The following is a 23,120-nucleotide window of genomic DNA, read 5'->3' as shown; positions in this document are numbered from 1 at the left end:
CTGACAGAGCGGGCGCAGCGGCTCGTCGAGCGCCGAAGATATCTGAGAATGCTGCTTCTCGTTGCGAGCTTGGCGCATCGACTCGCCGTGCCGCGTAAGGGTCCGTCATGAACACTTCCTCTTAGCTCCTAGCACTTTAATAGACCACAATCCGTACAGGAAGCACGACGCTGATGTCGCCGACGCGGTCGTGTTGAGCGTCTGTTGATGTCTTGTTGACGGCCGCGACCACACCACCGCTCAAAAGACGGGTTGCAGGCAGCAGAAGGGCAGTACGGAATATTCAAGCCCTTGTTGACGGCCGATAATGAATGGAGAATAAACAACAGAGCTTCACCTTCTCGTGAATCCTGGCTGGTCGTTGGTGTAAGCCTCTGATTTTGGGCAGCTGCAGGTCGCTGGCACTTGCATTATGGCGTACAAACCTTAAGTCAGCAATGTTGGGAGAAAGGTCGATGTGTAGTAATGTTGAGAGCGATCTACTTTGATTCGAAAGCGTTCTCTGAGGTCTCTATTCAAGGGAGAGGTGCTCCGATGCTCGGTGCGGCGGCCTTCACGATCCTCATCATTGGCGGCGACGCTGGGCAGTGTAATGTTTTCCTTCTGCTACCTGGAAAAATGCTAGAAATACTCGTACCAAACCCAAACCATTACCCTATGCTTCGAATCCTAAAAGATACCAACCCGTTCCCCCAATATTTAGATTTCCGTATCGCAAGACTTGTTTCCCCTCACCAGATCCAACTGCACCACAACCTGGTACCCCCGCAACTCAGGATCTTCCATAACAAACATCACATTTTCCTTTTCGTTCCCAGTCTCTTCTTGTAGCCATTTGATGTTCCGGCCTTGAATGATTTGACGGAGGAGTCCATCCTCCGCATTTCTGATCTCCACGAAGTCGCTGGCGAAGGCGATGATGTAGGTGCCGTGCATGGTGACACTGTTGGGGCGACCGGCCCATCTGAAGTACGGCCGCCCTTGGGCGATGCCCCCGTACTTGTCAATGTAAACGGCTCCTTTCTCGTACGTCAGAACAAAGCCGTCGTCCTGCTTGAACATTCCAAGGGGCTTGCCGTCGATGATGGACTTCTGTTCATCTTTAAGAGTCTCCTTGGTTGGAAGAGACTGAACCGAATGCATTGTCTCTAAACCCAGCAATTCGAAACCTTTGGGACACCGAATGCTGATCACCTTCTGGAAACAATGAATGCCGAAACAATCCGACGGCACGTAAAATTCATCGAACACTCGAAAAGTCTCTGGCATATTCTTGTTCTTGCCATACCAGTGCTTCTTCTTCGTCTCCGCCCGACTCACAACGGGCTCCATCATCTTGAAAGTCGACTCGATACCCTTGCGTTTCTTGTAAATGACCAGGGTACGATCCTTCATTAACGTAACGTGAAAGAACCCAATGTCATTCGACGACGTACTCAACTTCTGTCCCACCTTCGAGATACCCGACAGCGGTGCGATAAATTCCTCGATTTTGTACGCAAGCAGCGAACTTGCCGCCCCAGTATTCTTATGCAATACAATAAAGGACTCAAACTCCTCAAGTGCAGCCATTTGACACACCGAAGCAGGGACTGACAGACATTGCCGCCAATTACTCACTGTCTTCCCGGACTTGGCTAGGTCACCGAGCCAAACCCCACTCGTGGTACCCAACGCCAACAGCTTCACACCACCCGGAGCAATAAAGGTAGTTGCGCACGTGATACTCTGCTGGCCCCTGGGTGGGTTCTGCGACGACGAATACGTCCCATTGGCCTTTGCCTCATTCACCGCTTGATCAACCCTACTCCCCTTCACCAAGATACTCTCACGTCCGCCTCCTTCTCCTCCGTTGAACGTTGGAAGCGGGCGGAACAGTCTATACGCGAGAATATGCAAATCAAACGGCTCAGTAGCATGTTTGTGCAACATCTCTGCCCTCGCCTCCTTTGCTAGCCGAATCTTCTCAATCCAGATCGCCCTTGCCTGAGCCGACTCCGCGAATAGTTGGAATTCACCGCCATTACATCCTGCATGCTTCAGAGCAAATGGATAAATCGTTCGGTCACCTTCCTTATTGGAGATCGTAGTGACCAAGGGCGCCATATCCGTCTTGCGTAACGGTTTCTCAGGGATGACTGTAGCGGAGTGCACCATCTGCGGCCGGTGCAAGGTGTGCTCACTCTCATCACTAACCGTACTCGCAGAATGCGTATGTTTCCCTTTCAAGCTTGGCCTTCTAAACCCCGTCGTCGTCGTTGGACTCTGGAGGCCCGAGTCCTTCACCGTAGTCGACCCCATCATCCCCAGCTTCGACTTCCTCACTGTTTCCTGAGAGGAGTATTCAATTGACAATAAATCAATCGGGATGGGCTTCTTGTGCATCTCCAACGCCGTTCCTAGGTTATTTTTCTGCGCCTTCGCCATAATCAGATAGTTATCCAACAAGATGGCATGGATGGGAAGCCACGCAAGCTCACTTCGGCTAAGCCTCTGCAATTCACCCCGATGCAGGATACGTCTCTCGCTCTCCCCCAATTTCAGATCCGACTTTTCCCCGTTCTTGTACAGGTGGAGCAACTCATCACTCAACCGGTACAAATCCAACTTCTTACTAACGACATCAACCTTCGCATCCGCCAACCTCGTCAGGGCCCCAACCTCTTCGACCGCACTCCCTAAAAGATCCCAATCCGGATTCGACACATCAGTCTTTTTCAAGATATCCTGAAGAAGGAGACCAAACCTCATAATGTGCTGCACAGGGTTGAGAAGCCATCCCAAAAAATCCAACCTTTTCATCTTGCCCTTATTAACGTCCTCAAATCTTTTCAACCACTCCTTGAACCTGGCATTCCTCACCAGTTCCCTCCGGACTTTATAATCCGCCGTACGCTGACCAGGAACATATGTCAGATACGGCACACGAGCACCGTTGATGAAGTCATGTACGATATCCCCAATCATTGCAATCACAGGACCCTGCTCCTTTTGTCTCGCCTGTAATCGTGGAAGAAGAACCCGGACATGTATCTCATACACAGCCCTCACATTCCCAAAAACAGCCCTGACGAACCCATCCAATTCATTCCCAGGAATAACCCCGACACTCCTCATCAACTCCGTCTGAAACAGATCCATCAGGATATTTTTCAGATTGGCGACGTAATCGACCTGAAACGAAATCAACTCATGGATCAGATTTTGCCGCTTGATTTCCTTCTCACTGATCCCCGTCTTTTTCAATTCCTCAACATCGACCCCATAAAATGTCGCCCAATCTTTCTCGGTCTCCAAACCCACCTCCGCCACAGGAGCCGCCCGTAGTTTGTTCAGCGTCCTCGAACACCTCGGCGAGTAACACCTGCCCGGGCTTTGATAGTTTCCATCGACCATCTTCCCACAACCTGGCGAATAACACCCACCCCCCGTAATCCCCGCCACTACGCCTTGTTCCACCCCCTCCCCCTTTGTATTAAACCGATAAACCCCACTCCCAACATCTACGCACTCCAACCCACCCCCCTTGACAAACTCTCCCGCCACCATGGCCGCCATTCTCCCCGCCTCTCTCTCACTCAGCGTTGGCACTGTATGCGTAAACAACCCCGTCAGGGCGGCCTCTACGTCTTTGCGCGTGAGGGCGCCCGGGAGGATCAGGGACGCCCAGAGGGAGAGGGCGGAGAGGGCCCAGGGTTCGGTACACAACTTATACTCTGCGGACGAGAGAGGTTTTTGGGTACCCGGGATCTCGGGTAAATCCAGTTTGGCCATAGAAGTCGACATTGGCAACGACGGCCGCGGCCCCAACGTTCCCCCCGCCGTCGAGGAGGACCCCCCTGTCGTCGCCCATCGATCAATCCTCGCACCTTGTGTTACCTCCCCTGGCGTCTCAGGCGCAATCCTATGCGGCGGAGGCGGCGGCGGCCGTCTCCAACTGGCATCCGAGTGTGCCCTCAGCGGTGCTGGTCCAGGGGCACCCACGGCCCCAATAGCCCCGATATGCGTCCTCCCATCTACCGCATACGAGAAGGACGAGCTATGCTGCGTCCTCCCGTGCTCATGCCCCGTGTACCCCGCTCTCGCATACGCCAAATATTCTTGAGCGGTGGAATTGGAAGGTGTAGATCCCCATGAGTAGGTACTCTCGGCCGGACTCGGTGGCTCTGGTGAGGGGTATTGGTATGTCGGATTGTTCAGAGAACTGGGCATCGGTAACCCAGGTGATAGACGGAATGAATATGATGGAGATAACGGGGAGGAGTATTGGGGCGAGTGAGGTTGAGATTGGTAGGCGGGATATTCAAATTGAGGGGTTTGGCCGGAGCTGTAGCTGTCGTTATCGTATGCTTCGTGTTGTCCATGGCCTGGGGCTGGGGGTAATGGATGCAAATGAACAGATCTTTCTCTTTCCAGACGTTCTTCAGGAAAGCCCGCCCTAGTATCGTGTACTGAACTCCGCCCATAGCCTTGGCGCGGTGGTGGAGGAAGTGGCTTCTGCATAGGATGCGCAGGTGCTGATGCCTCGCCATACGACCCATGCTCATCAAACGGAACCTCATAGTAATGATGCGCATCCTCGAACGGCCTCTCCTCCTGAAAACTCGGATGTTGTTCGTGCTCCGGGATTGTATGTGGGTACTGCTCGTGGTATTGATACTCTGACGGATAGCGCTGATGGAGGGGGATTTTTGGAGGGATCTGATCTCGATATTAATACCTAGCTAATTGAAAGAGAAAAAGTAAATAAAATGAGGAAGGACTTACGGGAGGAGGAGGCAGTGGTCGCTGGGACATCGCGTCGTGTTCAGCAGGAGTACAGGGTCGTGCAAGAGGACTTATGCAACCGGAAGAAAGGCACAAGGTCCTTCGAGACTGAATACGGTGAGTTAGGCGTCTTCTTGACTGGATGAGACGAAGGATAGAAGGTCCGGATACTGTCTATCTCGCCGTCCCGTATCGTATGGACTACGTGCGCGTTGGCGTCATACGCCGCAGCAGTCGGGCAGGAGCGCATGCTGCTCCGCCTGATTTATTCCCCAATGTCGAAGTGACTTAACATCGGCTGAACTTTAATAACTCAGTCCACTTCCACCAATTGCAATCGTAAAGTCCGTAGATTCGACTATCAGCATCTTCAATAATTGGGCATAACTACGTTGCAGCTAACGATCGACATCCGAAGAATAGGAGCTGCGGCTGGGAACTTTTGCGGTATGCGAGACGATTTCTGCGAAGTTGTTCTCGTGCGAGGTGCACTCATGACATGATCACTCGGCCCAAGAAATTCTGAATAGTTGCAACCATAAAGGGACATTGGAAGCATCAAATCAACCTACCAAAGTAACCGCTGGACGGGTGAATTTCGAGACAGAAAGCCAGCACCGATGAATTCCCATAGTCGAACTGACTTGGTACCTCGCCAGTCTGTAAATTCCTGCACTTCCTCCAACTGGCCAAGTCCGTAGAGTCCAACACAATTGCTTTCACCGATTCGACATACCCAGGTTCTCGTTATAGGAGCGACATCAAAGTAGAGTGCAGCTAGTCATGAAGAAACTCGCGTTTGCAGTGCCTGAGGCAGCATGTGCGAAGGTGTTCGATTGCGGTCGATGTTGTGCAGAGTGAGAAACGCGCCAAGGGTTGCATAGGGAACAACCCGTCGCAGAAGGGCACTCAACACTATCAACCGCAGTATGATGTGAATTCGAACACCACCAGGCCTCAGGTTCCCGCAATATTGACGTCATTCAGGCGTTGGTGCAAAATGACTATAACTTAGCCCAAGAGAAGATCCGAACGGTGTTTGCGAAGCAGCAATGTGTATTAGGAGACCAAATTACCGGTACCAGAGCCAGCTGGTAGACCTTCTGGCATAAATCCGGTGTGCAGAACCGATCCCTCAGGAGGAGCGCATAAAACATAGGTCGCCCTCCCAAGAAAAAAGAATACTAGAGCGTAAAGTCTTTTGTTTCCCGCTTCCGAAGTGCAAAATTGGCAAGTTTGCAGCTCATAGAACGAGGGCCACGGGCTCCGGTGTCGAGTCCCGTGTCGATGAGTAACTGGACTGGGGTCGAAACAGTTTCTCAAACTTCCAGAATCCGTAGGATTCAACATATGATGAAGATCAGGGGTGTCCAACATATGCATGAAAGCAGTCGTAAGGTAGACGATGTTATGATGCGCTCACTTCCTCCAGTTGCAACTCCAGGTTCGGGACATCATGATGAGAATCATGGATGTCCATCATGAAGACAATGTAGCCCATCATGACAAAGGACGCGAACCTGGACAGATACCGGCACAATTCCATGGTGCATACGTCCCCAATTGCAAATCCCTAGGTCTGAAATATCTCAGACACCATGGATGTGAACCATGACGGGCTAAGAAACCTAAACCATGGCTTAGGGTGTCAGACCGAAGACGGGCACGTAGAGAGAAGTGTTGAAAACATCACCACAACATGAACACATGCGGCATACCATGGCCAGACCAGCTGCGCCAGAATGTCCTTCGGAAAGAAGGAAAGCGAACGTAATGAAGTGCTGTCGCGATTGGCAATCTTCAAATACGCAGCCCCGCAATGCCATCACACTCCCAAAAACAAACCAAACCCAAACCCATGCGGCAAACCTTTGGCCAATCCAGCTATACCAGGTTGTGCTTCACAAGGAAAGCTAAGTACCCAAGAGCCGTTGCAATCGGCTGTCATCGGATACGAAGCCCCACAATAACCCCAAACTCCCAACCCAAAAACCAAAAACCAAAAACACCTCCAATATGCGGAACCCTTGAAGAAGGAAAGCGGACGTATCAGGTAAGCCTTCTGGCCGTCATCATATACGTTCTTCCGCAAATGTAATTGTGATAATAAACTCCGAAACAACGAAAGCAACCAGAACGCCAACCCAAAACTCCAGAATGCAAATCAAAAAGATAACGAACAGTCAATGGTAAAAAGGCGACTGCTCGCAGGATTCAAAGGGCATAGGGCGGTGAAGCGTCCACATCTCATCAATAGATCAATGCGCATATCGAAGACTTAAAGCGAACAAGCAACGTCTTGCCATCGCCAACCCAATGCGGTGATCAGCCGCCTGGGGGATTCTTCTGCATTGACCAACGATGAGACACGTTCGCCTCGTGACAAGTATGTAAAAGGCGCAAGGCCTTGTGCATACTCGTCCCACACCCATACCCTGACACCACACCCCCCAACCCTCGATACTCCATCCACGTTCACGCAACACAGATCAATTCTCACATGGAGCTGCTACACACGTCTGGGTGGCCACCAGGCAGACGCTTTCGCTGACGAACTCCAAGGAGCTTCCTTGTGCGCGATCCCGTGAATAGAGATATCGGAGGAGCTGAGTGGTGGGTGTCTCATCCTTGACAACGACAACCCCCACAACTTCTTAACCACGACCTCGAATTCTTTTCTTCTTCGCTTCCCCCTTGGAAGTCACGACCACTGCCGCCGTCCGGCAGGAGGTGTTTGACTGTACCAGTAAAACTCGAGTCCTTGCAAAGGCTTGCTAGACAAGGGCCATTCCGACTTGCGTAGGTGCCCTTCGCCCCCGAGAACGTATTTTTCGGAATATTTGGAAACTGGTTCCATGCAAGGGAACTTCAACCCAACAACCTCCTCAACCTCCTCCCTCAACCTCCTCAGATAACCCCAAACTCCGACAACCTCGCCTAAAACTGATCCTCCACCTCATTGTTGCCCTCTTGAAGTGTTAACCTCCTTGCTCCCGAGACCAAGCATTTCGTACATCTTGTCTCATGTTCTCCTCCGACCCCTGCCAAATTACACGTGGGCCAGCACCGTGGGGGTGTGGAGGAGAAGGGGAGGCTTGTTGTAGCTCTCTCCAAAAGTGACCCGCAGAGGATACGTTTCCCAGCGCGCGATAGGGATAACCAAGATAGTGATTCCCACCCATCGACTGACCACTGACAAGATGCCCTCCGGCGAATTGATTACAATTAATTGATTGCTGCTCGTAATATGACTGCCCTGTAGGGTACGAGCGAGCCATCGTCTGGGAAAGGAGTTGGTGCTGGGGCTCCGGAGCGGGAGGCAACCTTCCGGTTTCCTCAAGCCTCTGTCGCTTGGAGGGCAAGTAGGACGCAAACGCTTCGCCAACCTTATCGAAAGGCCGTTTCTGTAGGGTTTGATTAACACGACCCGCCTCGTGAGTTTGAGACCGGTGCGGAGCGGAGGGAAGAGGGTAGCCGTCATGCGGTTTGAGGAACGGGGAGTTCGGGGCGGCGGGAAGGTGCTCCGGGGCATCAGACATCCCCACCTCCATGTCCACGACAACCGCCTCGCTCATAGGGCGCTTGGAAGGGTGAGGGGAACCAAGTGGTTCCATTTGCTCCGCCTTGCGCTTCAAGGCGACCGGCACAGACGCACTGACGGCATTTGCACCTGTGCCGACCATCACTCGATGAACGGGACTGGCAGAGGGAGGACGAGGAGGGCAGGGAGCAGGTGTTGGCTCCTCAGCCTTCTTCTTCTTCTGAGGGGCGACTTGATAATCGCGATGCCGACATTTTTCGATCTCATCGGCACGACCAGGATCATGGCGATAGTGGTCGCAGTACATTTGACATGCCAGTGGCAAGAGCTTCGCCCGATCCCTCTTCCTCTCGCTGACGTCGAAAAGTTCCTGCCCTGTGAGTAGCCTCACGAATAGGCGAAGCATCGGGACACAAAAGCTTCCGCTTCTCATGTCGTTGGTGGTCAGCTCCGTTATCGGCTTCCTGACAAGGCGCGCCTTTGCATTGGGAGGGATCATTGTGATTTCCTTGTCCGTTTCTTTTTTAAGGATCTCCTGGATGCCCGCAGAGAGGAGAGTGACGGGCTGATGCGTGCTTTTAAGGCCCTCTGCAGGAGCCTTCAGTGCAGGAGTCCAATTGTTGCGAGGGCGTTGTCCCTGAGGAACACCCGCACCGAAGGAACGGCTCTCGTAGCGGGCAGCATGGTCGAAGACGTTCCTCGCCTCAGACTTGGACGCAGGCGGCGTCAAGGTGTTGACCTCGCTTCCAACAGCGAGGTGTTTGTTGACCAGATGTTGCGGGACAACAGGCGAAGAAACCTGCGGAGTTGGGGTCGGGCGTACCTCCGCAGGTGTAACGGCAGGCCGGACAGACTCTTGAACCGGAGCGGGCGCGGCTTGATCTTCTTTACCAACAGCCATGGCCTTGCGCAGATTCTCCCTCAGGTTGGGGGCGGGGCAGTACTTGACAGAGGGAGACCTCGCGGCCACAGGCTTACCGGAGGGAAAAACGGGAGTGACCGCCTCAGGAGCCCGGGACGAAGACGGAAGCGTCGATCCAATCGACGTCTGGGACTGGGTGGTTGTAGAGGTCAAAGAGGACGTCGACTCACGACGGACGTGAGCCTCAGCAGCGGTGTTGCTAGCAGGAGTCGGGAGACCAGATGCGTGCGAAGGGACGATGGGGGCAACAACCGGCATGGTCGACAGAACCGAGCTATTAACGGTAACACTTCCATAGTCGAGAGAGTTGGCGGCGGAGGCACCGGGACGGTAAGCTTCAAGAATGTCATCGATATTAGAAAACGTGCTGGGGGTGAACGACGACGCTCCCTCGAAATCAAACAGAGTCTAAAAGGTCACACCGTTAGTCGTGAACGAAAGTTAAGGCGCGCAGGCAAACATACCTCCGTAAAGTCGGAGATCACCTGCTCATACAAATGCTGATTCTCCTGGCCAGCAGGATCCTCAGTAGTAAAAGAAGCACTTGTCTTTTGAGCGGACTTGTTGGACAAGTTGTTGTACCAGTCGACAGCGGTGGAAAGCAACGCGTTGAAATTCATCATGATGTATGGTTTCTTGGTAAATGTTTTCTCTTCTTCGAGTAGATCGAGATGGGTGGGGGGAGAAGTCGCTCGAGAAAAGATTTTCAGCTTTTGTAGCACAGACCGTCCCAAATTTCATGCAAGGCTGAGCCATTCCGCGGAATTAGTAATCGAGAAAGGCAGTCTGAAGGCTCCGGGATAGCTGAAACGATGCATAAAAACCATTTGCCAAACAATTCGAAGAGTATCTCTCGTTGCCCTGGGTTTTCTGGCGATCTGACAGATATCCGGAATATCACGCCTCCTCGAAGACCATAATACTCCCCCATGAGACCGAAAGCGAGGAAGAGGCTGAGAGGACTGTAGAGGGTCGAGAAGAGATGGCAGCAAGGTCGCAAGATACTGCTGACTCTTGTCGAAAAGTTTGACAGGCTGGTTGTCGACATCCGTCGATCCCACCTGGACGGCCCGTGATCATCGACACCCACACCCCTGCAAAAAGGTCAATTCACCGCAGCAACACTCACCGTACTGCCTTATAACACTCAACACTACCTCTCACATCTTCTCGACGCTCCTCTTGGCGTATTTCAGTCAGTTGTCGTCCCCAGCCGGCCACACCGACATTTTTCTTACCAGGCGTACGCCCCACTCCCGATATTCATATCCACACATCCCGCCCTATCTCGCATCCCACCCGCTCCTCTATATCTCCAAAGAACACTCTCAAATCAAAACATCACCATTTTCCCGACCTTCACTTGTTTTGATTGCGCTCGGAGCTCTCGAGATCTTGCTTACCCCGCTCGCTGCAGCAATGATATGATCGTGATGGTTGATAATGACGAGTCATATCTCGAGAGTGGTTTCTGTGTTGGATGAAATGGCCGATGATGATGTTCGGCGTCATTTATCGAGAAACAATTCCGCCGTGGGACGGGGCGAAGATAGAAGACGAGCCGGGCATGTTAAAACACGGAGGTGGAAGACGGCGACGGACGACAATCCACGACCTCAGCGACTCTCCATCACCTTTCCTCATCTCGAAAACGACATTGGAAGGCCTCACTGGGCGAAAGAGAGGGTGGGTACGTATCCAGCAACGCACCCACGACGACCGCGCCAGCAGCACCGACAACGGCACCGTAAGACAACATCCATGACCAATTCGCCAGAGGCACACTTGAGAGGTTGTTTACCATCTTTGTTAAACTGCACAACATCGCTCGTCAGCCACCACAATCATCTCCAAAGCCACTGATTGTCGGGAATACATTGTCGTTTCCGACGGACACATGTCCACCTCGCGAAAGAAGTCGAGAAGCAATCCGAGCTCTAAGCGGTGGTGGACGCATTCGTTGGGCTTCTTCTGATTGTATGAATAGTGCTTGGATTTGTCCGGCGAACAAGGGCGAGGTTAGGGAGCCGTGGGGTGAGTTGAGGATGCTGGGAGGAGTTGACGGAGGCGAGGTGATTCTGGCTCGTGAAGGGCGACCATGAGCCGCAACAGCGGTGACGACGTTCTTGGTACTCGTAAGAAGGATTCGGGAGCCTTTCCAGGTAACTGAGGGCGGAGAAGGGAGTGTTACCTTGAGTTGAGAGTCGAGGGGAAGAAGTGGGCGAGGAGGGGAGAGCCTGAAAAGGAGGAGCGCGGTCGACAGCAACGACAGCGATAAGAACATTCTGAAGGTGTCCAGGAAGGATTCTGAAGCCTTTGCGGGGCATGTCGAGCAAGCATGATGCCGCTGATCCGGCAGGAGCAGTCATTCCGCTGTTTAGCGAAGAAAGACGATGCCCCACCTACTAGCACAGACAAAGCAGCCAACAAGCCACGCACAAACCTTCTCCCACCCACCAAGACCCTCTTGGTACCCTTCCCTCATCCCCATACTCGTCGTCTTCCCTTTGATCCTCCATAACATCCCTCCATCCTCGTCGATGGTCGTCGACAATAAGGTTTGAACGTCCCTTGCGGTGTCCTGCACAATCTCACGCCTTTCCGGCAAGATGACATCTCCTAATCGCTCCATTTGTTCGTGTGTGCGGGGCGGGATCGGTTAGGGTGTGCCTCCCTCCTCGAGGGATGACTCCGAGACCATGGCCACATCCGAATCCGGCACACCACAGCGGGTGCAGATCAGCCGGACAAAGGAGCGGGTGGGGATGTGGGAGATCGAGTCATCAAAGCACCCTCAAGGAGCTCTTACTTTTGATCTCCAACAGCTCTCCCTGATCCTTTGCACAGCAGATCTGAGCCCTTGACATTTTCTTCGAATCCCGGAGAGAAGGCCAAAGCACCAATCACCGAACTTCTTAGACATTTTCGCAACACCCGCTAGCTGCCCAACTTTACCTACGCTCCACCTTTTAGTGTCTTTGCGTTTGCATCTTCGGGCGCGAGTACTTCCTCGTGCGATTCCTCACATTTATTTTTGCGCTTGGGCCGCCGGTGGGCTGCTGACATGAGCGTACATACGGTGCAGCTTTTCTGTTGGAAGCTGTGGGAGAGAGGCGCGAGGGGACAAGATGGATGGGAACTGGGATTGATTTTTGGCGTGTGCATGTATTTTCTGGATGGGTTGGAACGGGTGCTCCGAGACAGGTTTTCTTCTTCGGATGCAGATGCAAGCACACCTCCCCTCCCAAGGCGGACTTGGTGGACTTGGACGCGTACACCTCACCTACATCTCGCCTATACCTCCTCGTCTCATCTTCAGGGCACTGATCCCTTTCGAATGGGATTATTGAGAAGGTTTGGAGATGAATGCGATGTCCTGGAGCTGATCTCGCCTCCTCCTCGCTAGGGATCAAAATTCCCACCAAAACACCGGGATGAATTTATGCAGCACGAGCCCCTGGTTTGCAAGATCTCCCTTGTACGATGGGGTTCAAAGCGTTGTCTTTACTACCTATTACAGATTTAACCTTTGATTCACAGCTCTACCGTTCGCCTCCCTCCTCCGTCGATACCCGTCTCCCCACCGCCAGCGCATCCATTCCCTCACTCTGCCTCGTTTCTCCCGTTGAAAAGCTACTTTGCTACACTCGTCCATCCTTCACCGTCTTCCGCGATCTTGTTCGATCGTTCGAAACGCAATTAAGGTTTTGCGCCGGCTAAATGCTACGGCAAATTCCGTGTCGGTAAACGTGCTCTCTGCGGATCCTCAGGTAGGCTCCGCAGGTTGCGAGTTTGCCAACATCGAATTTCCGGATCTTCTGCCAGTATCGCTTCACTTCGTCCCTTCCCGCGACCCAGCGTCTACGTCACCACCACTCACCCTTCCCCTCCCACCACTTCACCCATAACCACCAACTCCACCACTCCGACACCCACCGAATTCCCTTCCCGTTCGCAGACAAAGCAATTACCTTTTCTTACGCTAAGCCTACCAGCCCATTCATTACCGACTCCTCAGCCCACAAATGACTTTCCTAGGAGGCTCGAACTCACTCACCCCTCCCCTCCCACCACTTCACAACCCGAAGCAGCGGTATGCGGCTGTATGCCGACCTGACATGTCACTGCCGTAACTGACTAACATTTCTAAAAGCTCTTTGGTTATGAGTTTTTAGGGTTTGGGGGATTGAGTGATTCGTAACACTGGTGGAGGTGCCAGGGTGATTAGAAGATGATAGAACGTTACTGCCGTCTTCCGTTCCCAGTTTAATGACTTTCCAATTAATAACTTTCCAAGCAGCATGACTGTATGCGTGGGAAAATGAACCTTGGCCTCTCTAGGAAAACACCATTTATCCGTCAACACTGATCCGTTATCATTCACCATGGAGCCGAGGGATCGTAACCTGAATGTTATCAACCCAAGAGGGTTCCAATATATTTCACAGGAATGATTTGTTTTACCTGCTAGGCCTTAACAGTTGGCGTTACAACTTTCCCGTAGTTCCAGTCCTCCACGGCTTCTCGAGCCTCTCCTGGTCACCCGCCCCCTCACCCACCCCCGGTCCATGCGGCAACCTTCATTGCCGTCTCAAGCCCTCCCTTCGTTCCAACAATTTTTCATAAACAACATTCTCGGCTCTCTCGGGACCATTGTAACCAACCTCTCTTGCCAATCTTGTCCAAAACCCCTGCTTATGTCTTTCATAAGCCTCCATAAGTTGTTGCGCTTTCAGGTCTTCATGGATGTGCGCGTCTCGCTCCTCTGTCAAAGGCGTAGCACTGGGAACGGAAGACAGTGGTGGGACTTGATACCCACTCATCCCTCCTCGCATCTAAACTCAAACCGGACCTCGAGCTCTCACCCGACGATGCAACCGATAGCAAGGGTACCGGTGATCCTTGTCCCACGCTCGCAAGAAGGATCAATCAGAATGTTGGTGGATACATGGTTCATCCCCGTAGCCACATAACATCCTTCTTTTGCGTTCCGTGAATCGTGATCCTCCTCATGCCTATCCTTCCCCTCATGGATACAGATCAGGAGTGTAAGTGAGCGTCGCACCGAAGGCACGAAAAGAAATATCATATCAAAGGGCATCACTAGTGTAGCATAACCATTATAGCCGTACAGGCATGTCTATCCCCGCAATCCCCCCAAAAGTCCCTACCCTCCTCTCTCCCTTCCTCCTTCTTACCCCATACTTCCTTTCTCCTTGCACTTCCATTCTCAAACATCAACCTCAACATTCCCCTCCAACGCCTCCTCGTCCTCATCAAAAGCCCTATTAACCTCCTCACAAGCCCGCCCATAGACCTCCTTCATCAACCCCCCTCTCCGTCCCCACGCGACAACGACACCACGATCCCATGCGTGGCCTTCGCCTTTGACTTGGACGTAGTCGACGCGGAACCTCTTGCCTTTCATGCCCGTCCCACTCGAGGCGGTGTTAATACTCCGGAGCCTCTCGGCAAACTTCTCTTCCTCGAGCCGCAACTCATCAAACTCCGCCCCAATAATCTGAATCGAGGAAGGTAACCCCTCAAGCAACACCTCCTCCGGCGCCCTCAACGGAGAAAGCAGCGGATCCGCCGCATACGGCGAAACATGCCCAAAATCCGTCCCAATATAACTCCAATCGAACAAATCAGTATAAAACTGCGGAAGCCCAAGATCGGGCCTGAGATTCGACGCTCGGCGTTCGGCGCGGGTACGGGTGAAGTCTGTGGATGGGTAGTGTGCGACGACTGCTCGGATCTTGAGGCCGGGGCATGGGTTTTCCATGTCTTTTAGCTTTTGGGCTAAGAGTAAGGGGACTGTGATGGAGAGGTTTCCGCCTGCTGAGAAGCCTGATATGGCGATTTTACTGATGTCGATACCTAGCTGCTCCCTCCGTTCATAACACCACATGATAGCCCGAACGCCATCTTCCACAGCCGTTGGGAACGCATACTCGGGCGCCAGACGGTATCCGACGCTACAGACGATTGTACCGCAGTTTTGTACGAGGGCTGTAGACCACCGACAATCGTCGTGGTGGTTACCGATCGTGAAGCCGCCGCCGTGGAAGTTGACCACGAGGGGTCTCTTCACTGTTGACACGGGGTGGGAGAGGGAGAGGGAGATGCGGTGGGTGCGGGGCGCGTAGAAGGCTAGAGGGATCTTTCCACCTTTCTCGCCGTTTGCTGGGTCTTTGGGGACGTGTATCGTGGTCTCCCAGGCGGGACTTAGTGGAAGTGGTGGAGCGACCTTATGGATCGCCATACCGATTTGCATCAGAAACCGCCAGAACCGGGCCTTTGCGACGAGGACATGGTGGTTCGGCTTGAGGGGTTTTGGAGGGAGCTTCTCGGGGCGGGGGTGCTGCAGGCCGGCTGTCATGTCGGGTGTGATCAGGGTGGGAGTCGGATGGCGGGGGAGATCTGTGGGGAGGGAGGAGTAGGCTGTTGTTGTTGCTGTTGGTGGATTCATCGTAGTCGTTGTATGTGATTGCTGGTGAAGATGTTGATGTTCTACTTTGTGTTTTGTTGTTCACAGCGGACGCGGTATTTCAATGTCATGCATGATTGGCGCAGTCGGATGCAACGGGAAGGAATCTTGATGAGACGAAAGGGAAACCGTCCCTTGTACGTATCGCTACTTTTCCATTCTCATAACCTCGCACTCACATGAAAACAGGCACCCTCATCTCGCGCAGGACATTCACGTTGCTCTTTAAGCTACTAGTCATGTTTGAGTCAAACTCAGCCATGTCGATTACGTACCAGTTCCGCGACATCCCCGATCTCAATACACATCCAGGAGAGGCGGACACTTCCACTCTCCATTCACCCAATGCTTGACCTCCTCGCCGCAACCGACGCATGTCTCTCCTTGCTTGTAGCTACGATCGAGCGAGTCACAGGGGTCTCGAACGCACTCTCCGGAGTAACGATGGACAACTGCATGAGTATCCATCAGCTTCCATCCCATGGATCGGATACGGTCGTTGGAGAGCTCATACCTCCACAATCGCATAATGTATCGTCCGTAATATATACCGTCATCGGCCGAATTCTGTAAGAGTAGAGTCAACCCTGTTCTTACAGGCTCGGGATTCAAGCTCTCACCAGCAACGACCATCACATCCTTCTTTCCCTGCCCATTCCTCTGTGGAGACGGCAAGGCAGAGGCAACAACCGGCACAGGAGGATCTTCGATCGAGTACCGGTAAACGTACTCCGCATTCCCGATCGTGAAATCATCGAGAGCACTCAATCAACACATATTCTGAAGTTTGAACGATCTATGAACATACCATCACACCGCAAATCAAAATCATCCGTCGTAGGCGACGCACGTCCAATTTCACTCATCGAAACCTGGAGACGGACGACATGCTCCACATCATCCCTCTTCCTCCCACCTACACCACCCCTAGTCAGCACTCCCAGCCCGATCACCATCGAAAATGCAGTACATACCACAGCATACACCCCGCATACACCCCCTCCAAACCGCAGACCCCCCAACCAACCCCGTAAACACACCCCAAACCCCCCACCCCCAAACCAACCCCTTCACACCACCCTCCCCACTCCCCAACGGCACCACCCCCCGACTCGCGACCTCCGCCCCGACAACGAGGCCGAAATCGACCCACCACCCAACCAACACCAAAAAGATCAAGAGGGAAAAGCGAAGGGAGACGAAGAAGATGTTGTAGAGCGTGAAAAGAAGGGATGAGATGACGAGTGTCCACATACCCACGCGAGCTATGTTGGTTGAAGAGGAGGGGTAGGTGGTTGAGGAAGAGAGGTGGTGAAATGAGATTGGGAGGAGGAGGAAGAGGGTTCCGAGGAGCCAGGAGAAAGCGAACAATACCAGGAGAAGGGTTGTGCACCTCATGGTTAGCGATACAGATTTCGAGCACAAAAATAAGCAGAAAAGTGGAGGGAGGTGGTGCTGTTGTGCTGGAGGGGATGTATGCGCGGTTGGTTGTGGAGATCAAGAGTGGCTGCCGTGGGATGCGCATACAGGCCGGTCGGCTTCCGCAGCTCTTGATAATGAATGCAGCAAGAGGAGAACACAACGTCAGCTTTAATCGTCAATACAGCTCCTTCTTTTCCTTCCTCTGCTAACATCAATACTGTCGCAATTTTACTTCATTCGACTGCATGCGTATAACACTTTTCATCTACTTTCAAACTGGAGTGAAAGCCAAAGAGGACCAGCAACTGCCATTCCAAGCCAGCTCGCCATCGCAGCGATCAAGAACATATCCGCATCTTTCTGTAGCTTCGTGATTTGTGTCGCCAAGATCAAGTCGAACAAGAAACTTCCACCCAAAAAGGTAGAAACCGAGCACGCAAACCATGAGAGCGGATGATCAAGCTGACCTAGTGGAGCATTGAGGATGGCAGTGCAACCCAAGAGGCTGCCCACCATCGCGGAAAGCACGAATTGCAAGCGCGAAAGCGCTATTATGAACTTACGCTCCTTGGTGTCAATCTTCTCGTTCTTGCTCAAAGTCATAAAGAAATCAAGTTTGGGTTACCGGCGTTTCGGCTGGCCGCATGCGCAGCGTGAGCACATGTCCTTGCCCCCGTGGCCATCCCCACACCAAGCAAACACCCTGACTGCGGTGAGATGGCCATTACCCTTCAGGAATACGTCGGTGTAAGAACGGGAAACATAGCCATGTCCACAAACAGTGAGCAAGGACAGATCAACGGTGAGGAGGTGGGGCTCAAGGGATGCTACCCTGTCGTCACCGCGATGGAAGCTCGTGAAGACCGAGAGCGAGACCGAATGTCAGGTACTTCGTATTCATGATGTCATAGAGACTTTTCGGTGAAGCTGACGAGTGGTTTGGGGTATGATAGCTCCATCTACACCACCAAGATCACACTCTGGGCCTTACTCTCCTGTGCCGGGGTCCGGGAGTCCGCTATTGACGCAGCACTTCATCTCATCTCCCTCCCATCCCTCACCACCGTCATCGTCATCTTACTTCTCCGCCTCTGCCTCCTCATCCCCCGCCACTACCAGCTCCAGCTTCACAGCAGCCGCCGAAGCACAGTGGTCCCCGCAAAGGAAGGTACTGGAGACACCAAGATTCCGCGCAACGCCACCCCATGTGGGTAGGAGACGGACACTCAGTGGGAGTGGAGAGGAAGAGGGACGGAGGGGGGTTGGGTTGAAGAGTGTTGAGGAGATTGCTGGGCTACATTAACCCCCTCCCCTTCTACTTTCCCTTTGGAAGGTGTTATGATATGATTATGGGCTACGATAGTGATGATGATGAATAAGATATATGATACCCCAAGCACAAATAGAGAGGCTATGCAACAACCACATCCCGCCTCCGTAACGCATCCAAAACACTCGTCTCGGCCTGTGATGGACCAACCCCAAGTTCCTCGCCTACACGGCCCCAGAGTGTCATCTTGTGCGTTTCGTAGGCCCTTAACACCCTTCGGCTCCTCTCTGTCTCTTCCACCACCACTTGATCATCCTCGACTTCAGTTACAGCGATTTCGGGCGGGGCTTTCGATGCTTCCTCTTCAAGACGTAATTTCTCGGCCAACCGTCGACTCTCTCGCTGGACTCGTCGTGCGTGCATCAAAGTCCAGTTTATTTTTGAGATGTCGGGTTCGTGCATCAGATTCGAGATCACTACGCCGTCCTACTATCAGCAAATGCCACCTGAGAGAAGCAGGAGGAGAGGAGAGACGACACACTGTAAAACGGCACCTCCGCACTCCTCAGATCATTGATCATGCTCAAGTCCAATCTTGTCATCATTGCTGTCATTCTTGCTTCGCTTAATCCTGCTTCCTAATCCTTTGTACGGTCGTTGAACTGCGAAGACGTCGATGTCGTGCTCGTACGTACATGGGGTTCCTTCCCACGTGCACGTGCCCCACCCCCAAGCATCCGCCCTTTCCGTCCCGAAATTGGGCCATATAAATTTGTAGACAGCGTAGGATTATCAGAAGTTCATCATCATTAATCATAAGAAAACGGAGGCAGCAAAACAGCACCAGCAAAACTCCTCAAGAGACGATCATCCAGCTCCAATGGGGTAACAATAATCATCGCATCATCTACTTCTCCCTCTCTTCCTCTTCCTCTTCTGTCATTGTCATTGTCACTGTCTAGTCCAAAATTTAAGCCGACCCCCAAATCTTCAACCCCAACCCCTCCCGCTCCTTATCCAACCTCTCATTCGCCCTCCTAACAAGCACACTTACACTCTCATCCTCCTCGTCCCCGGGTCCCTCGAATTTCTCGCCCTTGGGGGCGGGGGAAGTCGGATTGACGTTCCGCAACCTCTCGTCCGAGGATGACTGGCGACGAAGACCAACACCAGCTTCAACGGTCAACGCCGTCATACTAGCACCAAGCGGCCCCGTCGCATCATTAATCGGCACATTCAACGTCGGAACGGCCTCACCCACCCTATGCCCTAGCCCTTCCCTCTTCTCATTCCCACCCCGCCTCTCCCCCTCCCTCAACCGCTCCGCCTCCTCCAACTCCTCCCTCCCCGGCACCCAAACAACATCATCCTGAAACATCGTCTTGAGCTCCAACTTCCTCTCCCGACAAATCTCATAATAACTCGTCAACAAAAATGGCTGCATGAGTGCTGGTAGGACGTCTCGTCTACTGAACGTCACGTCGCGGGTTCCCATTAGTTTGACGAGGTGGGTGAGCCAATCGTGGAGGGAGGCGGAGGAGTGGGACCACATTAGCATGCCGGGCATGACTTGGCGGCGGGCGGAGGGTGGGGGCTGGGTGGTGGTGGTGGCGGGTTTGTTGGTAGAAGAGGGGGAGGAGAGGGATGAGGGCGCCGGACCCAGCGTAAACGCCGAACTCAAATACGGCGTCCCCTTATACAAATGAATCCCACTCGTACTCCTCGGATTACACTCAATAACACAAACCCTCCCATCCTCGCCCTCCACAAAATCAAACGCAATCTGTCCTGTCCACGCGGTCCCCTTAACGATCTTCTCAATGATGTCCATAATGGGTGGATGCTCGATCGCCTTGAAGTAGACGGAGGAGGCGCCGTCGATTGTGTCGAGGACGGGGTAGACTGTTGAGGTCATGACATGACCGCGGCGCGCGACGGCGTAGGAGCACAGTTGGCGGCCGGGTGTCCATTCTTGGAGGATGTAGACGTTGTCTTCGGCGACGTCACAGTCGTCCGGAAGGGGTTTTCCAGGCTTCAGGTGATAGACTTTCGAGCTGGCTCGCCCAAACACAGGCTTGAGCGCCCACTCCCTCCCACCGGCAAAATCATCCCCCAACTCCCTCCTTACATCCTCCATACTCGTAACCCTTCTCGTCTCTGGCGTATCGATGCCCAAAGCCCTCATCACCCTCGAAAACTCCCATTTGTTGTGCATACTGACGATAGAGGCATAAGATGGCGCGAAACAGATTTTCTGCAGATCGGGGTGTTGGGTCAGGAAAAAGATTTCTTCGTGCATGGGGATGAGGAGGTCGATGGAGGCGGAGGAGATGGCGTCGCGGATACCGGAGATGTAACCGGCGGCGTCGTAGTGGGGGGCAGGGACGTAGAATGATTTTCGGACGCAGCGGGAGAATTTGCAGACGTGGTATTCCTGCGAACGTAGTGAGTGAGCACTGATCCATCACTCTGCGCATGCATGGAGGGAGGGAGGGAGGGAGCCCACCATCGGATCCGCAACAAAAACTGTATGTCCCATTCTATGCAACTGTCTCGCCAGATCCAAACTGACGGGAAAGCGGCCATTGGAGAGCAAGATGTGCAGCCTTTGGTCCTTTGGGAGTTTCTTGACTTTGTGAGCTTTCTTTGCCATTGCGAGAGGTTTACGGTTGGATGGTTGGTTGGATTGCTCATGACGGCAGCGCGCACAATGGCTGCACCATCCCAGCGGAAGCGAGTCGTCTTATACATGGAGATCGCTTGAACTGTATTATCTGCCATCTGTCATGGTGCAATGCTCTCTTGCTCGAAGGCCAGCTGTCGGGATAATAGGGATCGTAGCATACGAGGTCGTTGCAATGAGAGCACTTGGCTGACAACTCACCAACAATCATCGCAATGTCTGTATATACCCACAATACCCAATCCAGCACGCTCTCACTAAACGCCTCCGCCTCCCTCACCTCACCCTACGCCTATACCCCCCTCAACGAGAAGAATCCGCTGGAGACCATACAAGCCGTCGCCCAAAAACGAATCCAGACATTAGGGTACATCCGATCATTCTGGGAACGCCGAGGTGGGAATTGGCTCAATACGTACCATATCATATCGTCGGAGCTCGATGATGCCACGTCTCAAGTTCCGCCGGGACGGACGTTGGGGTATTTCGTGTTGGGGATGGCATGTGGGTGTGTTCTCGACTTTCCGTACCAGTCGCAGGGGAGCACGGGACAGGGGGCGAAGGAGATGGCGAGGGCGTGGATGGGGGTTGTGAGGGAGTGGGAGACGCTCACGGGTGGGTTGAATGAAGAGTCTTCTACCCCCGGTGGGGAACAGGACACGAAAGCGAAGATGAAATCGTTCTTCCGAAAAGGCTCTACTGCGTCACTAACTTCGCCCACCACGACGATGGCAGCGGAAGCAGGGAAGGCGGGGGAGGGGAAAGGGGGTGTGGGTGGTGTCCAAGTCCCGGCTTTTGGGGCGGAGCATGGGGTTGTGGTTGTCGCGTTGCTGGATGTGTTGGTGGAGATGTATACCGCGTTTCTATCGCTCGTCCCCTCTGACCCCAGCACATCTTCCACCCAACAAGGTCGTCCACCATCGTCGGCGGGTATCTCGCGCGAATCGTCCTTCGCGTCCGCATCATCATCCTCTGCATCGACCCTCACGGCCGGAGCAGCAAGTGCGATGACCAGGGCAGAACAGACGCTTTTGTTGGACATGTTCGTGAAGATCGATGGGAAGATTAAGAGGGGTGTAGTGGGGAGGGAGGTCAAGGAGTTGGAGGGGATCGCAAGGAGGGGATTGGGGAGGGAGATTAGGGGGGCTTTGGCCGGGTTGGGGGGGTTGTGACGCGAGAATTCGAGGACTTCGAGACGCAAGGTGTGATTTTAGCTAGAGGTACGGCAGACGAGGGAAGAGGTGTGGCATTGCACAAGCATGGGGATACCGGTGTTGAGTGAAGCATTCGTCGCGGACAGCCGGTGAAGAACTGTGGTGTTGAACAGAATATGGCATTCGAGTCAACGGGCTTTGTTTGAAATCGACTTACGAGAGTCCCGTTGCAAGACTGAATCTCCATTCTCAATTCCACTGAATGTCTCTTTAACCCGGCTACCACGGTGAAACATAGCTGTGCGACTTGAGAAAGAAAAGACAGGGCCCTTCTCACAGTCAGTATCCGTCTTCAACGAGATATGACATTTTCTCAAGAGGGGCTTCCTGTGATCAATCGGCAAGAGGTCCTTGTTCCCATCCAGTGCAAGAGTGAATCTCCATTCCCAATTCCAACCGGGATGTCTTATTTCAGGGTGACAACATTGTGGCTAAATATCGCTCGACTGCCTTAAACTAGAAATGAAAGACTGTTGAGAGTCTCCAGGACGTTCTAATGGATCGTCCAACGCTTTAAGCTCGGCTCACAGCCAGTACCCATCATCTTCCGAGAGAAAGAACGTCTGCTGGAAGGAAAAATTCATTGGCTGTGCTCTGTCGACTCCCGCGGAATGCAGTCAAGACGGATCCGGTACGAGCTAGTGGAGCGCGAGGAAGAGAGAGATGGGGAACTTGGGGCCTCGATTCATGATCAGAAAACCCGTACAAAATGCTCAAGATGTCCCAAATCGAAGTAGAAGTACATGGTATATCATCCTCAACGCGTCCATAATCATCTTAAGTACTCCACAACCCCCCTCTCATTCCTCGG

General features: G+C 53.0%; 7 protein-coding genes across 7 annotated transcripts; 2 read left to right on the top strand and 5 right to left on the bottom strand.

Annotated features, from left to right (window-relative positions):
* Positions 1–572: 572 nt before the first annotated feature.
* Positions 573–4,973, bottom strand: SAICODRAFT_73948 (uncharacterized protein). Its single transcript, XM_019170903.1, has 2 exons — positions 4,768–4,973; positions 573–4,701 (listed from the first exon to the last, which is right to left on the bottom strand). Exons 1-2 carry the CDS (start codon positions 4,795–4,797, stop codon positions 700–702), a joined length of 4,032 nt encoding a protein of 1,343 aa, XP_019020904.1. The 5' UTR covers positions 4,798–4,973; the 3' UTR covers positions 573–699.
* A 2,303-nt stretch (positions 4,974–7,276) lies between these two features.
* SAICODRAFT_73947 (uncharacterized protein) lies at positions 7,277–9,859 on the bottom strand. Its single transcript, XM_019170902.1, has 2 exons — positions 9,695–9,859; positions 7,277–9,638 (listed from the first exon to the last, which is right to left on the bottom strand). Exons 1-2 carry the CDS (start codon positions 9,851–9,853, stop codon positions 7,746–7,748), a joined length of 2,052 nt encoding a protein of 683 aa, XP_019020903.1. The 5' UTR covers positions 9,854–9,859; the 3' UTR covers positions 7,277–7,745.
* A 1,202-nt stretch (positions 9,860–11,061) lies between these two features.
* SAICODRAFT_28130 (uncharacterized protein) lies at positions 11,062–11,514 on the bottom strand (the record flags this gene model as incomplete). Its single annotated transcript, XM_019167093.1, has 1 exon — positions 11,062–11,514. One exon carries the CDS (start codon positions 11,512–11,514, stop codon positions 11,062–11,064), a length of 453 nt encoding a protein of 150 aa, XP_019020902.1.
* A 390-nt stretch (positions 11,515–11,904) lies between these two features.
* SAICODRAFT_191088 (uncharacterized protein) lies at positions 11,905–12,994 on the top strand. The gene has a single exon (XM_019166053.1). The coding sequence runs from the start codon at positions 12,295–12,297 to the stop codon at positions 12,634–12,636; it is 342 nt and encodes a 113-aa protein (XP_019020901.1). The 5' UTR covers positions 11,905–12,294; the 3' UTR covers positions 12,637–12,994.
* Positions 12,995–14,592: 1,598 nt separating this feature from the next.
* SAICODRAFT_38229 (alpha/beta-hydrolase) lies at positions 14,593–15,540 on the bottom strand (the record flags this gene model as incomplete). Its single annotated transcript, XM_019168588.1, has 1 exon — positions 14,593–15,540. A coding segment is annotated over one exon (948 nt), but the record flags the coding sequence as incomplete, so codon positions are not given.
* Positions 15,541–16,017: 477 nt separating this feature from the next.
* SAICODRAFT_98195 (uncharacterized protein) lies at positions 16,018–21,082 on the bottom strand (the record flags this gene model as incomplete). The annotated part of the gene is made up of 3 exons (XM_019172148.1): positions 20,919–21,082; positions 19,709–20,846; positions 16,018–16,052 (listed from the first exon to the last, which is right to left on the bottom strand). Exons 1-3 carry the CDS (start codon positions 21,063–21,065, stop codon positions 16,018–16,020), a joined length of 1,320 nt encoding a protein of 439 aa, XP_019020899.1. The 5' UTR covers positions 21,066–21,082.
* A 235-nt stretch (positions 21,083–21,317) lies between these two features.
* SAICODRAFT_68193 (uncharacterized protein) lies at positions 21,318–22,684 on the top strand. Its single transcript, XM_019170365.1, has one exon. The coding sequence runs from the start codon at positions 21,593–21,595 to the stop codon at positions 22,265–22,267; it is 675 nt and encodes a 224-aa protein (XP_019020898.1). The 5' UTR covers positions 21,318–21,592; the 3' UTR covers positions 22,268–22,684.
* The last annotated feature ends 436 nt before the right edge of the window (positions 22,685–23,120 follow it).

This window comes from Saitoella complicata, assembly GCF_001661265.1.
Source record: "Saitoella complicata NRRL Y-17804 unplaced genomic scaffold SAICOscaffold_31, whole genome shotgun sequence".
Classification (NCBI taxonomy): domain Eukaryota; kingdom Fungi; phylum Ascomycota; class Saitoellomycetes; order Saitoellales; family Saitoellaceae; genus Saitoella; species Saitoella complicata.
The sequence above is the reverse complement of the archived record's forward strand: the minus strand, read 5'-3'. Positions and strand labels throughout refer to the sequence as shown.

Excerpts from the sequence above, each read along its gene's own strand:
- SAICODRAFT_73948 (XM_019170903.1), bottom strand. The coding sequence starts at position 4,797 with ATGTCCCAGCGACCACTGCCTCCTCCTCCC. Across the intron at positions 4,702-4,767 it reads GACCACTGCCTCCTCCTCCC|ATCCCTCCAAAAATCCCCCT; the intron begins GTAAGTCCTTCC and ends TATCGAGATCAG.
- SAICODRAFT_73947 (XM_019170902.1), bottom strand. The coding sequence starts at position 9,853 with ATGATGAATTTCAACGCGTTGCTTTCCACCGCTGTCGACTGGTACAAC. Across the intron at positions 9,639-9,694 it reads TGATCTCCGACTTTACGGAG|ACTCTGTTTGATTTCGAGGG; the intron begins GTATGTTTGCCT and ends GTGACCTTTTAG.
- SAICODRAFT_191088 (XM_019166053.1), top strand. The coding sequence starts at position 12,295 with ATGAGCGTACATACGGTGCAGCTTTTCTGTTGGAAGCTGTGGGAGAGA.
- SAICODRAFT_68193 (XM_019170365.1), top strand. The coding sequence starts at position 21,593 with ATGGCATGTGGGTGTGTTCTCGACTTTCCGTACCAGTCGCAGGGGAGC.